The 17,200-nt window shown below is 40.5% G+C and overlaps 1 protein-coding gene across 1 annotated transcript in view; it reads left to right on the top strand.

Moving 5' to 3' along the window:
• lpgat1 (lysophosphatidylglycerol acyltransferase 1) overlaps positions 1-16,962 on the top strand; it is a 39,165-nt gene extending 22,203 nt beyond the window's left edge. Inside the window, exons 6-8 of the mRNA XM_083933750.1 lie at positions 1,394-1,520; positions 12,693-12,799; positions 15,259-16,962. Coding sequence (XP_083789876.1) covers positions 1,394-1,520; positions 12,693-12,799; positions 15,259-15,410 — 386 coding nt within the window. The 3' untranslated portion in view covers positions 15,411-16,962. The remainder of the gene's footprint in view (positions 1-1,393; positions 1,521-12,692; positions 12,800-15,258) is intronic.
• Positions 16,963-17,200: the final 238 nt, after the last annotated feature.

Raw genomic sequence — 17,200 nt, 5'->3', positions numbered from 1 at the left:
AAGTCTTGATGGCTTAAATGACGAGTGTATTTGCCGGAAAAAGACCCTGGGATAATTTTACGCCCGAATTCCACTTTAAGTCCCTATAAGAACACAGTAATTAATCTAGTAGACATGCGCAAGTAGCTTAGCTAACAGTAATTACATGTTGTATTAGCAACCATATAGCTAGCTTGGTTAGCATGCGATATAGAATATTCCCTGGAAGATCAATTAGGAAATGTTGGCCTGAGAACCAGGCAAATCTGCCGAACTCATTTTTAATTTGCTGTGACGGAGCCTCCGTTCAGAAAGGTTTCCAGCATACCAGGCCCTGGGCGTCATTCCTCACACACGAGTCCTTACGCTGGGGACACTACTGCGATCATAAACCTGTTCAGAATAAAGGGAAATTCCAGCATTTAGTTAATTCACTTGTTTGTTATCAGAATCCACGGTTGGGTGTAAAGGTGGTTTCATGGCTACGTGTCCAGTACAAAGACAGATCTGGGCTGTGTGTAGAGTTGCTCTAATGTGAAATACAAGGGGAAACCAGTTACTCTGTGAAGAAAAATGGCTTTCAACAGTGTTGTGGCAGTGGATCCGTTCTTGTTTGTTTCTCACCACTCCCAGTAGTAACACACATTGACATACTGTGTAAGTCACTGCTCCCCATGTTTTCAAAGCCACAGCATACTTCACACACACAAGTAATGTCTGAGACAGCCTCAGTAACAGAATAACGAATAACAGCCAGGAGGTTTAATGCAGAGGAGCTGACCCTGTCTAATGTACATAAATACACGCTCACATGCACCCTCACAGCTGACAAATATTTATCACCTGTTAGCATTCCCTCTCCAGCATTCATCTGTCAACCTTCACCTTCTTGTCCAACTTCCCCCATTTTTACTTCTTTTCCACCTTTTGTCTTTTCTGTGTACTCTGCTTTAATTTTAAAGTTTTTCAACCCTTTTTGTGGGTCATTTATTGGTAAAATAACCGTTTAGAAGGATTCACTTTTGATGTGAAAATGTTTCTTTTACTGTGACTCAATTGTAGCTGCCAGACAAATTGGGTTTTCAGCTGGTCAGACTGTTTTCCCCCAGTCACTTTGGCAGGTAACCAGCTTTCATTTGGCTGCATAATATAAAGATCTCCAGGGACACCTGGTAGTCAGAGGTACTGTTCTTAATCTGGATAACCAGTGTTTATTGAAGTGTCATTGAATCTCTGACAGCTGTGTGGCTGCCATGTTGCGTGTCCTTGACCTGAGAGCCTTGTTGGTTTGGGGCAAACAAGAAAGCTTTCACTGTGTGGATTCATTTAAGTAGTCTTTAAGTAAGCATGTTCTAGAGTAGACCCCTACCTTTCAGATGTGTCATAACTTATATTTATGTTTCTTCCGTGACAGGTAATAAACGTAAAGGCCTCCAGTGGGTCATAGATGTGACCATAGCTTACCCCAAAGCAAGACCCATGGACATCCAGACCTGGATATTTGGCTACAGACCTCCTACAATCACACATGTACACTACAGGTAAGAAAAAAGTGTTACATTGGTTGTTTTTTTTCTCACCTAGTTTTAACATGAGGGAATTCTTTAATTCTAATAATTAATTCTTACAGTCTCTTTTCTATTGTCAAATTGTCTCTTATGTTTTGAGATTTCATGTTGTCCTTGTGATGTTTTTTTATGTTATGACACCGATTGCAGCCCTGGACCCAGACAGATTTCCCCTCTAAGAGAATACATTTTTACTCTATTATGCAGCCAAAGAAACTGCATCACATGAAAATGCACCACATTACATCATGAAATAAGTGCAGTAACGTATTAGATTTAGTAGTTTTCTATCATTAATGCATTTTAAACTTTACCATGTGTTGCGGGTGTTAAGTGATGCTGTGTTATCACTATCACTAAATAAAAAACACAAAAATGTAGACATTCACTTGTTACAGCAGCTCAAGGAAAAAAGTAATTGAGTGATAAATAAACACGAAACAAGATAAGAACAAGATAAAAATACAAATAAGATAAAATGGCTATCAACACGTATTACACCGTTCACCTATAGCCTACATATATGCACATAATGGATAATTGCATTGGTACAGGATAATTTAATGTATACAATCCATACAACCCATGTGTTTATGATTAGAGCACAAATTTAGCTCTCAAAGTACATCAGATTGATGCATTCAATTTTTAAAAAAAGTATAAAACATTATTCTCTCTAGACGGTGTAAATTCTTGAAGGCAATTTCTTAATATTGCAGAAATAGAAAATATTGTAATGTCAGTTTTTTTTTCTTGAATATCGTGCAGCCCAATATATTTTATTTGTAGAGTTGTTAACTAGTATTTTTGCAGATTTGACAACTTATTTTACTGCAGGTGTGCAATTGCTTTAATGGGATGTGTGCAATACCCATAAAGTGAAACAAAGTTTTAGTTATTGTGATAGTTTAGACATCACAGTTTCAAAGTTGTATTGTAACAACGTGGAAACAAAAATACAGGTTGTAATAAAATACAGTCATCATCCTGTATTCTGTAACAAAGATTATCGCTGCTCTAATTCAAATGCATTTGCTACTCCATGTCCTGCCGTCGGTGCCCTCCAGGTTCCCCTCTGTTGTTAATCCACCCACTCGAGGGTATAATGAAGGTGGGCCAGGATTAGATTTTCTATAGGCTCTGTTCAAGATGAATGTGGCCCCATGTGCATTGTCTTCACAGGGAAGATCATCAGGGATGTATCCACACTCAAACCACATTTATCAGATAGAAGTCATCTGACCCGTAATGTTGTCTTTTGCCCCCGAACAACCTCCTGACACAGCTCACGTGTGTGTTCACCTCCGTGTGTAGGATATGTTGGGGCAAAGTAAAAGATGATTTATGAAGCCTGGCCTGCTGGCTCCTCTCCTGAGGCTTCTCTACACTCTTGGGCTAAAGCTAAGGACTCATTAAGTCTGTAATTAGACGAGCAGAGGATGCACTAGTCCCACCCCACCTCTGAGACTCTCTAATCAGCCATTGACACAATCAGAATCAGCTTTCATCGCTTGGTCAGCAGCTCTGCAGGCTGGGGACGGACAGGGAGTCACCCAACCCAGCTAAAGGCACAGCTGTTCCTGTTACACGTGTGCACACTCAGTTCCAGTCGTGTAGATGACGCTGATCAGACAAAAGTTAGACCCATGCTGGTACAGGTGCAGAGTCAACAAGAGGATTAATCTGCTTGCCTATCAAGGTAACACTGTGGGGGAGTGAGCAATGCGGTGTACTTTGGTGATGAATAGAATAGAGATACTTTATTGATCCCAAGCTGGGAAATTTCTGTCCGGATAGGAGGATGCGTGCCATCCAGCGTAACAAGAATAATATACAACAAATCTGTTATTAAGTTAAGATAATGAGTTTTGAAGACTGGTTGTTGTGTTTTTGAGAGTAGTAAATCAGGCTTTAAGTTGCTTCAGCAGACTGTGTTACATTCAGTCTTTTGTCCTTTATCTGATAATTGTGACACAAAAAGGCATTTACTTCAGACAGGAAGGTCAGGGATTTTGAGTTCTCAGGGGAAGCTTGTGAATTTTACAAATTGGTTATTTCACCAGAGTAACTGGCAAGTTGTGAGTTTGTTAACCTAAAGGCTCACACGCACCATCCCACATCAAAGAACTCACAGTGAGGAGTGCAGACGTTTGCTTCGCCTCTGTCTGGGCCAAAAGCAGGCAGTTGTAACCACCACAAAGACAGTCCTCAGCCACCTAGTACGTATGTTCTGCACCCGCATGAGGAAATAACTGTCCGTGCTAGCAGGCGATGATAGTCATTCAAAATGGGAAACCAGCAGACGGACTGGTATAACAAGTTTGTTTTCGATCTTGCACCCTCTTGACTTAGGTCGTTTGCTTGCTTTCCTCATTTTTGTTTTCTCTTCTCATGCTCTGATTAGCTCAAGCTGAACTGACAATCATAGCTCTGCCGTCATCCTGCTCGATTGGCTGAAAAGCAGGCCCTTAGATTGTGGTTGTCAGCTCAGTTTGTGTTTGCTCATGTGCAAATTGAACTCCCAAAAATCCTGTTGAGGAACCAATTTGGTCTCAAAACTTACTTTTGCCAGCCATATAAAAGAAATTTGTGTGGGCCTTTAATAGGTGTTGCGATTCCATGGGAGGAACAAATCAAACTAAAAACCCACCTGGCTGCACCAGTTGTGAAAGATTATCCAATATTTATGATAAAAAACAACTAACTTTGTATCAGGGATGTTACGGAAACCATGTCCATGCTTACCTGAGAATGAGCATCAAGCAAAGCTTTCACAGAAAGAAAAAAAAATGGGGCTTCCCTGTCTTAGTGTGTGTTTCAAAGTGTTGTGCCTCTGGTTCCCCATAGATTGCCGTTATACTAATATGATAACCTCAGAAGGGATCCTGTTATCAGAAAATATACAGAAGAGAGAATCCTCAGACCTCACGTGCAGAGTAAGGGCCGTGACAACAAGCAGAGTGTCAGCTGTTGGCTTTCATCTGTGATTCAGCGTGTTGAATCTGCAGCAGGCAGACTGGAGGCTGTCTGTGTGAGAGCTCTCTGACTGGCTGTTCAGCTTTGCAAATCAGTGATTTCACCCATTTATTGAGGCGTCTCTTTATTTATTTTTTTTGCATCCTCCTCTTCTCTAGTCGTTCTAGAAGCAGAAGAGACCGTTTCACCAGATTCACAATAGCATGAAAACGATTGGCTAGATTTGTTTTTCATTAGTTTATCATTTAGAGATGCTTTGCTTTTTATTTATTGGGTTATAAATACAGACTAATAATGAGTTATTTCCTCCCTCGCAGGCACTGAATGTAGATGTGCATCAGATGTTAGAAAGATGTTAAATGCACTCTCTGGGGTGTGATAAAGTTCAACAGAATACATGAAGCGTTTTGATCATTCTTTGCTATCCTGTTGGTGTGTCAGGGCCCTGAATCCGACTGCCTCAGCCTGAGTTTCCATGTGAACTGATCTTGATAATTGACAGGCCGCCTGTGTTCTTGTTTTACAGGGCTGTATAGATTACTGCTGCGCCTGAGTCTTCAGCTTCAAAACAGACAGCTTAGAATTGAGTAATATTCTAGATGAATCCACGTTGAGCACTTTTTTTTTTTTAATCCTTCCACCTCCCTCTTTCACTCGCTACCTCCAGTCCTCACCCCTCAACCCCACCCTCCCTCGCTGTCTCCTGCCCTCTCTCCAAATAATCTCAGTCTTCCAGATTGCAGCGTCGTAAGCCCTCTGTGAATGGCAGATGGGAGAGCTAGGTGGGTGCACGGAGGCCGAGTGAGGGCAGCAGTGGGTGTGAAAATAGTTGAAATCCTTTTCTTTTAAATGCATCATCTCCTCTCTTCATTTTTTTGTGCTGCTGTGTGCGTTTCTGAAAGCTGCTGTTTGAAAATATCTGAAAGGTGACATGATTTATAGAGTCTAAGTCTGCCTGGTCATCACACGGATGCTTTCGAGCTGCACACCTGGCTTTCTCTCAGAGACCAAACACTCACACAGAATTGTTGAGCTTGCAGCCCTCAACGCTTTCTTAAGATATCTGAGGCAGGTTTTCTTTTCTCTAAGCACCTTGTAAAAATGAGTAGTGCCTAGATGTAAATCAGACACCACATTTTCTACTGTTTTTTAAGCGATTTTCTATTTAATTAGGTTCATTTCACACCTCACACAGAATCAATATCTCTTACACTCGTGTTTTAACTGTGAGCGTAATTAGTACCTCAGTGATTAGAGATGGTGTCTTGGGGTAATTCATTAGTAGAGGGATGGTTTTGGTTTTTTTTTTTTTTTTTTTTTTTTTTCCAAAGCTTAGAGTCTTTTCCAGGACATGTCGCCATAGAAACACTTTACAGGAATCATCCCCCATCCATACCACTTCATTCAATAGAGAGGTGGAAGACCGGGTACCTGCAGGTCTTAAAGGCTTATTGGCGCTGAAATTACTTTACTCAAACAAAAGCCTGAGAATGAAATTAGCATAGTCTCAGAAATGTTTCTCTTGTTTGCTGTAGACGGTAATGCTGGTTATAAAACGGCCTGTTGGGACAGTTTGTGCTGTGGGAGGCTGTTAGTGTGCACCTTTAGACCTGTAGAAAATGGTCTCTGCTGCTGGCTACAGTTAGAAGCTCATCATCTCACATTGGGCAAGATGATAATGGCAACAACCCATAAGTTTCAACGGCTTAACCCACTGGTTCTCAATCTAACCAGTGACATACACAAAAAAGGGTATGATTTGCATTTTTAAACTGACCTATAAATAGACATGCAATCTTAAAAAATTTGACTTCTATTGCAGAAAATACACTCATCATACCATCTAAAGTTCAGCAAAAATAATTACACTACCAATAATAGCTACAGTAGGTAAATCAAAACATGGGCATAATGGGGATCTCCCTCGTGAGAAGTTTATTTTAAAATGTGATTTTATAGTAATAAATAGAACAGATTCTTACTACCAAATATGCAGATTTAATTCACTTTTTATAACTAAATAAACCTGTAAGAACTCAAATTCCAGTCCAAAATGACTTCATATGGTGATTATATTTTTCACCAAACAATGCATCCTATTAGGTAGGGTACTACCTGTTAGGTAGGGTACCACCCAATGGTACCTTTCTTCATAACTTTATTCTCTGTTATAACAATTAGTAATTTTCAGTCAAATTTTATTTATCTCAACGCACAAAATAAAACTGCTTCCTACCTCCTTCTTCCCTCTTCTCCACAAACCTGTCCCTTTGCCATTTTATCATATTATATTGATTTAACATGAATCAGTACTCGTGTTGCTTCCTACTTTACACTTACCTCAAACATGCCAGCTGATAAACTACAGGGTTTACTGACATCTGTGTGACTGTTGAGTTAGCACAGGTCACACAGTCCATATCCACCTGTGACAGTGGTTTTATGGCCTCTTACATCTGACCTCTGCGGTGATAAGAGGTCAATGCTCCCATCCTTGGCTGTTATTAACCTCCACGCTGCTCCTCCCACACCCTCCATCTCTCTCCAGTGTCCTCAAATGACAAGAGCAACACTCTGTCAGGGGCACATGGTCACTGTGACCATGTGAAAGTGTGCTCCTGCCACGTAGACACACAGATCAAAGTGGGGATAAGGAGCACAAATACCTGGAAAAGAGGGTGTGCATTAGAGCAACTGGGTGTGCCACATCTAACTGTGTGCGTGTGCGTGTGCGTGTGCGTGTGCGTGTGCGTGTGCGTGTGTGTGTGTGTGTGTGTGTGTGTGTGTGGCAAGTGTTTTCAATGACAGTGAAGCATTTCACTCGCTGCCTTTTTCAGTGCCCTGAACATGTCAAACTGAAAAAACTTTTTTTTACAGGACAATGTTCGCTTACGAATTCATGTATGAATATGGGGTATACTGTATCTACGTATATATCAATCACTTTTTTATCAGTTCAATCAGAAAGTAATTTTCAAAAAATTTCACAGCTAGAGAGATTGAGGGCCGTATAGAGTCCCCAAACAATGGCTGGCTACCCTCCAAAGAGGCTTGTCGAGTGGACAGACTTTTCCAGCAAGAGTCCAAATTTAATTAGCTTCCCGGCCCAGTTAAAAGGGGAAACGATATCTCAAGAATAAGAGCTTTACAGAAGCTTAATGGTTCAAACAAGGCAGTAAATATTGAGGGTGGAAACTTTCTGATTTGCACGGTTTATAACCTGAATCTGTCTTTCTTTTAATGAATAAACACATGGCCAATGATTTTCATCTGTTCATAAAACTAAACATTTATCCAGAAAATAACCACAAATGCAAGTTAGGATGGAGGATCATCTGTTAGATGTAGCACAGGTGCACACATGTTAAAAGTCTTATGTTAACGCTTATTGACAGAAGAATCTTCAGCTCTCTTGCAGCTGTCTGTCTGTGCACCAGGGTGTCAGGTTAACAGGCAGGCCGCTGCCAAGTGGGTTAGGGTGGAATGATGAGCGCCGCTGTGGCTCCCCGCCAACACATCACCACCAGTTCCTCACCACCACCACCACCACCACCGCCGCCATCACTACTGTACACTGTTACATGTGCCACTGCCACGTCTCTCAGCACAACAAACACAGCCGCGCTCTGTTTCATTTCACCTGACACAATATAAAGTTTCTATTTTTCACACTTGTGTAAACAAAATCACAGAATCTGTTATTCAGCGTAACCATACACCTGATTGATCAAAGTCTGTTTGATGTTGGCTGCAGCCTGTACTTCTGTACAACCTGTTGCACGTCAGCAGCCAATAGACCTACGTACATTTTTGTTTCCTTTTTTTAACTGCTATGCAAGTGTTGTGTAATAAATTCTTGCTTCTGCTTTTTTGTTGGCTATACTTGCTTCTTAAAATGGTTTTACGTTACATACAACTTTCAGAATCCTATTATTAGAGCACCTGTACGTGTGCCTATCATTGGGTACAAAGTAAATACAGTAATTTGCAGAGAAAGCAGGACTATTACCGCTACTGCTTTATATCATGAACTGACAATTATGCAACAGTGTGCCTTCTCTTGCACTTAGAAAGAAAGCATGGCAATCTTATGTATCACTACTGGGGCAAACAGTGGTTAAAGAATGGGGTAAGAAGTCTCAGCAACTGTAACTATTTAGAATTTTCTAATATAAACTTCTCTTCATGCTGAATAAGTCATGATAATTAAAAAAAACGGCACACTGTGGGATACATTTAAACTTCAATATAAAGAGCTAAACGTTAACAGCTGTGTCAATGAGTGTAACTATTTGTTAAAATTCCATTAACTATTTTAGTCATTGCTTTTTGCTTGTTCCAACTTCTCAAATGTGTGGATTTGATGACAGTCAGTTGTAGCCCTAATCTGAAATAATACATGGACTGGAGCAAGACAGTTGTGATCAACCTGAATTTGAGGACAGGCTATGAAACCTGTGAACCTCGGCATGCTTTTTGAATTTGCCTGCGAGAGGATCCAGATAGTTGCTCTCCAAACAAACTTGGCTGATAAAACAATGAGCTGGTACAGGGACTGTATGTTTTCGAAGCATGTTCATTTTTATCTTGACAAGAATCAGCAGCGACTCCTCCTTTCTGCATGAATATTTCCGCTGCAGGAAAGCCCTATGGCCGCCACCTACTACTAAAGTTCTTAAATGTTCAAACTTTCTGATAAGTGGCTCCTATTTTACTCTGGTAGGATTACAAAGTGATTGGTTTACATTTAATAGTAGAGGAGTGGGCTTTTGACTGGCTTCCTGTACTGGAGCAGGTGTAAAACATGTTACATTTACTTATATTTAATGACAACAAGACCACTGTCACCAATCACTTCTGTGGAAAAGATGCTCAGTTTCAACTCCAAAAATAAAGCCCTTAATTGGAACTACAGATGAAGCCAAAAGCAAAGAAAATACCACCCATCACCATTTCTATCCATATAATAACATATCAGTAGTACTATAAAGAGGCAGTGACGTGCCTATCATTCTCAGGCTCTTTTGAATGTATTTTTTCTCTTTTCTTAGTGCCTTGAGGACGCATCAGTGATAGTGTTTTTTTCTTTTGGCACACCAGTAACAAGACACCTGATATCCATAGATGCAGTAGAAGAAGCACTGTGGAACGTCTTGCTGTAGCCTCTAATCACCCTATCAAGTGGCCACAGCAGCTCAGCTCCAGTTTTGGACAAGCTAGATCCACGCAGAGGGGCCCGGTGTTGCTACTGGTCCAAAGCTGTTTTATCTTCCAAAACTTCAGCTTTACTAGAACCTTAAACAGATGAAAGCGACAGGTTTTTAGTCAGTTTCATCTGGGATTTATCGAGTTTCAAGGCACTGGGGACGTGGGAGTTACTCTACCTAAACAGGACGTTGTTCAGACTTGCCACAGAGTGACACACACTGAACTGTCTGAAGGGTCCGTAGATATGCACTTAAAACATACAAACGCAACGGAAGTCTGTGTTGAAACCGTCAGCTCCCGCCCTTCTGATCTATGGAACAAGTAAGCCAAACCTTTTCCTGCATGAGTCATCAGGACTGCTTCAGTACAAAGACCAGGTTTTTACTGCACTGACAAACTCTGACAGAAGCTTATCACACCAATAAAATTCAGAATATGGGCTTAGGTGTAAAAAAAACTGCTCCATGTAAACCCTTTAATCCAACTGACTCATGTCTAGAACACTTGACTTATCAAAGGGTTATATCTTTCTTAAATCTGCTCAACTAATGGATATGTGTCATTACATTTGTCATGTGGACAACTACTTCTGAATATCTTTTATTTTTATTCCATGCATCTTTTTATTTATGGGATCTTTTGAATACTTTCATGGAAATGAGGGCTGTAACTAACCATTATTTTCATTATCAATTAGAAATGTCCTTGTTTCATCTGACGATTGGTACAATCATTTAAAGAGACATTTTGCTGATTTTCATCCAGGTCTGTATTTCTATCATGATACTGAAGGCATTGCGTTCACATTAACGGTGTTTGGCCTGTGTCTCCACGGCAGAAGTTTCACGCAACTCTGTGGATTTTGGCAGAAGCTCTCTGATGCTCTGTTTTGCTGGGACAGACTGTTCATCTGAACACAATGGCCAAATTATGACACAGACCTGCATTAAAATAGGTAAAGTATCTCTTTAAAACGGAGAAAAAACATCAAACCTTACTTTTCAGAAGCTGGAACCAAAAACTGACTTTTATATGTAATTACAAAATTGGCTATGATTAATTTTCTGTCTAACTGATTCTTTTCGGTTCGATTTTAGACAATTAATAATCAGAATAAAGGCTAATCCTGAGCAAAATGCCTCACGTAACGTTTCCAGTACCTTGTTGAATCTATGCCGCAAAGGATTAAAGCAGTTCTCAAGGCAAAAGGGGGTCCAACCCGGTAATAGAAAGGTGTACCTAATAAAGAGTTTATGTCCTACCTGCAACAGAGTCGTGAAACAACCCTGACAGGAGTGTGTTTGCCTTTTGCTTGGATTGCTTTTTTAATATATTGATCACTTTAGTAATCAAAGTTGTATCACTTATTACTTCCCTCTTACAGAAGCTCCCCTCTTAGGCACAGATGTACTTTTACGGAGGACATTATCCAGTCGGGAATATTGAGTAAATGTTGAGTGCAGAGGAAATGCTGTCTGCGGGAGGAGACTGTAACCTCTATTTGAAGGTGACCAGGAGCCGGTCTGTTTGCTAGTGCAGCCTACTAGGGACCCCTTCTGGCTAGAGGCTAGATTTCATCAGCACTCATCGTGGCTTGTAAAAGTTCCCCTTCTCTGTCAACCGGTGCATCAGCCATTGTTTTATTTATGAACTGTGTGATTGCAAAAGGTTTAATCTGGCTGGTTCATATGTGGAATAAAGAGCTCCTGTAGCAGAGATGGACAGTTAGATGTTTGTGAGCAGAGATGAAACACTTATTCACTTATTTACAGGAAGTTGATTGGCAACAACAAACAATCCTCTGGTTTCCACTTCATTTCTTTCATCTCCAATGAAAGTGCAGTGAATACTTTTGGATTTTTGAGAACGCACAAGCGCTGAGGTGAATACGAGAGCTTGAAGATATCGTACACCATGCTTTAACAAGAAACATTTGGTGTCAGGGTGATGTCTGAGGTCTTTTCTGGGGGTCCTTATATTCAGTTCATTAATCAGTCATGTGGCTTCTGAATCACCATGGATACTAGAGCTGATTAGTTGTCAGCTATAAAAGTCATTGCCAATGCCAACCTTTTTGATAATAAATTAATTGTTTTGTCTAAATTATCTGATTCCAGCTTCTTATCAGTGAATGTCTTCAGATTTCTTTCCACCTCTGTGACTGAACATTTTCTCCATTTTCTGATTTTTATAGTCCGAACAACTAATTAATGACTCAAAGGATCGACAGATTAACTGAGATTGAAAGTAATTGTTTGTTGCAGTTCTAATATATACCAAGGAAACAAAATTATCCTACGGTTTAGAGGAATACAATTCATACAATACTTGTTAGAGGGCGTTAAATCAATTTAAATGGACAAAAAAAAATTCTGAATATTTTCTAGCAAATAAAATCTTTCATCCTATTATCCATTAATGCATAAATACATTCTGCATTCTTTAAACCTCAAAACCACTTAAAGAAATCGCCACAGGCTCTGGTGACTGGTGCGGCGCAGTTTGTCTGACGTTCCTTAATCGATTGATCGAGAAACTTAACAGTTAATAAACTTATAATGAAAATAATCGTTATTTGCAGCGCCACAGGTTAAACATATTTTTGTGGTTGCCAGAATGTAATAGTGCTGCTTCTCCTATGTTTTTAACTTTTTCTTCCCACACACACACCATTTTGGAGCCACACGACTTTTCTGTCTCCTGTCAGGCTCCCCTCAGCACCTCTGTCTCCCGCTGATGAGCCTACCAGCTAATGAATCTCCAAAACAACACACGCACACACACACAGACTGCATGTAATAGTTTCAGTTTGAAATAGACTGCTCTGCTCAGGGACCACGGCTGACACCCTGAGTTTGGACGACGGATCAATGCAGACAGTTTCTGCTGAGTGACACTTCAATAATCCTTTTTTTGTGTTTCATCTCTTCCTGTCTGCCCGTCTCTCCCTTTCTCCTCCAGGATGTACCCAATAAAAGAAGTTCCTGTGGAGGCAGCGCCTCTGACTGACTGGCTGTATCAGAGGTTTGTGGAGAAAGAAGAGTTGCTGACCCACTTCTACGACACAGGTCTGTCTCATCATATCAGCTGGTTAAAGTCCCTTCTCCTCAGTTTGAATCTGTAATGATACTGCAGCTGTGGTGCATGTCTCTTCTGCTTAACAAAACCTATTTGATAAATACTTAGCTATTAGTCTGAGCTTCAACTAAGATTGGGCGTTCCCATGGCAATGTTTGACTGACAGTTGAGGGCCACTGTTGCAAGGAGTCACACTGTCAACTCCCGTGACTGGAGCACATCACTCTGTACATCAGGGTTCTCCAACTCGTCGCTTGCGAGTTATCAGTAGTTTGCTACCCGTTTGAGTGGCTCGCTAAAGGTTCGAACAGTATGTGTATACGTTTTTAACACTGTCAATTGGTGAACCTGTTTAAAATTCACAGACATCCCACCTCCTCCTGACACATAATGATTATTTAACAATCAGCTGCTAATTAAAGTTAAGAGTTAACTGCTGCTGTCGTGTTTTGTCTAGAGGTGGGCAGTTTACCGGCTTTGTCACATTTTAGTTTTAGTGCGCACGCACGCACGCACAAGAGAGAGAGATCTACTGCTGCGTAAATGCAGCTATGAAGAACCTGCTGGTACATGTACAGCGTCGTTGAAAACATAGACTAACTTGTGAGAGTTAACCGGCGCATCATCATGGTTTGATTCAGCCTGTACACCAGTGCTTCCCGTCGCGACTGGTATCATTTGTCTATAAAATTGTTCTAAGTACACCTCTGCATAACATTGTATCCTTCTTAACATTAAAGAAAAGAAAAAAGAAAGAAATATGGATCAATTTACAACACAGAATCACTTTATCATTGTTTTTGAAATTTGAAGTGCATAAATTTGCCTGAAATTTAAAAAACAAATGAAATCCTTCTTTAAACTTTAAACATTTTTGACTGACTTGAACCATTTGAAACTGAGAAATGAAAATAAATAAACTCAATAAATAATTATAAATAAATAAAAATAATAATAAATAAATTAAAATAATAATAATAATTTAATTTAACAATTATAATAATAATAAGAAATTCAAATTGATCAGCAATATTAACTCAGGAGCACAATTTATAAGACACTTTAACTTACAAAACAAAAATAAATAAAAACATTTGGTGTTATGGTATGGGGTTTTTGCACTGAGCAATTTGACAGCAGTGCTCGCCGGTTTACTGAAGTAGCATTCACAAAGCGGGACGATTGTTGGCAATATTCTGCACGCTTTCGCTGAAAAAGCTGATTTGGGTGTAATGTCTTTGAGTGACCTCTCAATTTATTTGGCTTCATGCTGTCTGCTGCCAACATTTTTAGACACAGTTAACACACCGGTATTTCCTCATTATCTCTGTCTCTCTCAGCCTTTCTTTCCCCGGGGTCACGCGCGCCCCCTTCACATCACCACCTGTGATATAATACCGTCCTAGTTTGGTTACATCAATGACGCCACAACATTAGACTCTGTTGACAGGCCAATTAAAGGCCAATTAAAATAATACTTTTACAAATATATACAGCTATGTGATTGGATGTTACAAATAATGAGTAGCTCTCAGCTGCTTTCGTTTTGTCAAATTAGCTCTCAGAGGGGAAAAGGTTTGAGACTCCTGCTGTGTATGTGTGTCTGCATCAAATCGGAACAGTTTTTTTCAGACATCTTGAGAAGACTTTTAGTCCCAGCAATGCTGAAGTCTTGAATGTGTACACTTGCAAAAAGCAGAATGAGATTCCCTGCATGCAAACCCTGATTATAATTACCCCGATTATTGAAACCTGGGTAACTTTCAATCTGGAAACGGTGTCATTGAAACCAAAAAACGGTGCACAGTGAGGGTTTTAAGTTTGTTTTTTTTCTTGTTTTGTGGATGTGTTAGAGGTGTTAATCAAATGGTGCAGCTGTCAAGTTGATATCAGGAGCTGGAGACACGACCGTTATGAAAGTGACTCATTGGTCACTAAATGGAAATATCATGTAAACTGCATCTCCACAGGGTTCCCAGCGACGTGTATGTAAGCTTGTGTTATTCTACACAACAGGGTGTTCAACGTACCACAGTTTCAGACTAAATAAGTCTGAATGCGACCCAGGTTTCTTGTCACAGGATGTTTAATAAGTCAGCTTTATGGAGAAAGGCGACTATAACTTGGTTATTTATGTGCATGTGAACACACCGACAGCTACAGTACAGCGGGTTCTGTGTTTGTCACACACAAGATACTAAAGAGAGGTTATAGCCTCTTTTAATGTGGTGACTGCTAATAGCGAGATTGTCAAATCTTATTGCAACAAGTAGTGCCGTAATCACATCGTTTAGACACAAATTAAACGTACATTTCTTCCTTTTGGTAATTACAATCTTAAATCAACACCAAGGAAATCCTTATTTCTCAGAACTAAATTAATTTTAATTGCAGTTTCTTAAGAAATGTGAAAATTCTGACACGTCTGTCCTTCTGTCTTCCTCAACAGGATCATTCCCCTCTCACGAAGGACAAAAGGAGGCAGTTTCCCGGCCGATGATTCTTGACCCCATGTGGCTGTGCGTTATCCAGTCGTTGGCTTTCGTCTCCGGCTACCTGTGGTACAGCGTCCTCCAGTACCTCTACTGCTGTTTATTTTGAGTGCGCTGATGAGGCGAGAGTCTTTGTCGGACCACTGGAAAAGCCTCAGGATCAGTTGGTGTGTGGCCCAGTGTCATACTTGCCCCCTACGATGGATGAATGTACATTTACAAAAGTGGAGAGACAAAATAGGAAACAAAAAACATATGAAGAACACAAACACAGAATACAAATACCAATACAATATGAAACTGGTCACAGGAATAGTTAACTTGCACACAACCCTAATACCACACACTCGCTCCAACGGCCTAGCAGAATAATCTCTCGCACTCGTCACGACTCACATTTTGATGTTTACACGTCCTCATACACGTAGACGCTCACACCTACATAACTTTTTATTCGAAGTGAACGAAATGAGGCTCAGGACTCCTCCAGAGGACGCTCTGGACCGGACTCTCTCTCTTCCCCTCCTAGGTTTTAGCCGTAGTAGTTTTACAGAGTTTAAAGTATGTATGGACGCGTCTGTGTGAGTGAATATATGTGACTAGAAGCATAATGTCTGCCCTTATCTTCTTCCTGGCGAGAGCTGATGAAGCCCACTGGACCTCTCTTTCGGCCCGCCGGCTGGCCACACCTTCCAGAGCGAGCAGCTGTATGAACGTTGAGGCTGCGCAGCCCGCTGCTCCTCTGGCCTTCATTGCACTAAGGATCCATACTGCCCTAACTGCTCCCTGTCCCAGGAAATATTCCTGTCTGGTAGCTGTCCATATTTTAATTTCTTTTGTTCCCCTTAACCTGCATATCTCCACTACGACGGCCATTGTATTTGTTGTTGATGTCTTTTTGTTGACTTTATTTCCCCCTGTTTCCGCCTGTCTGTCGAGGCAGTATTCTGAGCTCACTGAGAAAGGGGGATCATGTTTACACTGGCAGCCCTGCTGAAAGCCTAAAGGGATGGCGGCTATGATGCAGCGCTTGATTTAAGGATCGTTTGTGTCAGACGTTGAAGGGAGGAAGAGGAGACAGTGCCGTAGTGCTAATAAATAATGGAGGGAAAAAAGGAAAAACAGTTATGGCACACAGGGCAAGAATTGCAGTCTGTTCACCTAAAAAGTAACTCCCTCTTTGTGGATTCTCCTTTTCACCCTCTGCTCTCCCACACACACACACACACACACATACACACACACTCTTACACAGACACACACACAGAGCCATGTGCAGCTACACACAGCAGAGTAGATGTCGGGTCTCGAAGGATCAGCAAGCCAGACTGAGAATCAGAGACTCTTGTTCCGCCATCGGACAACATAGTTTTACAAATATTTAAGCCATATGCTTAGTGTCCTCGGGTGAGAAAATGACATGGGAAAAAATTGATTTTTTTTTTTTTTTTATAGAAAGCTACCCTAATGTTCAGCATTCTAAAATAGAGATTTTGGCTTACAGAACTATAGGTGTCATTACTGTAAATTTACAGCATAACCTGCCTAAGTGAGTGTGTGTGGTCGTCTTTCCCCCCATTTTTGATATATATGATTCATGTCGTGTTGCTCTGTGATGTCAGAGTGTGGCGGCAAATTTCAATTAATTTTAAAATTACATGAAACTGTCGTCCTCATGTCACGGTATGTTTAAATCTTGTACATAACAAAGCTGAGGAAGAGTTTTCATTGTTGGAAATGACGGCAGCGTTTCTCTCTCTTTTGGTCCGTGACAATTTCAGAGAATTTTAATTTAAAATATCATGAATGTTTTTTTTGTATTGTTTTGTTTTTTAAAAAAGAAGAAAGCGAGGATTTCCCTTCACTTCTCAGTGTTAACCCTGCTTTTATTTAAATTTG

This window comes from Echiichthys vipera, assembly GCF_963691815.1.
Source record: "Echiichthys vipera genome assembly, chromosome: 19".
NCBI lineage: Eukaryota > Metazoa > Chordata > Actinopteri > Perciformes > Trachinidae > Echiichthys > Echiichthys vipera.
This window is presented reverse-complemented; position numbering and strand designations above follow the sequence as displayed.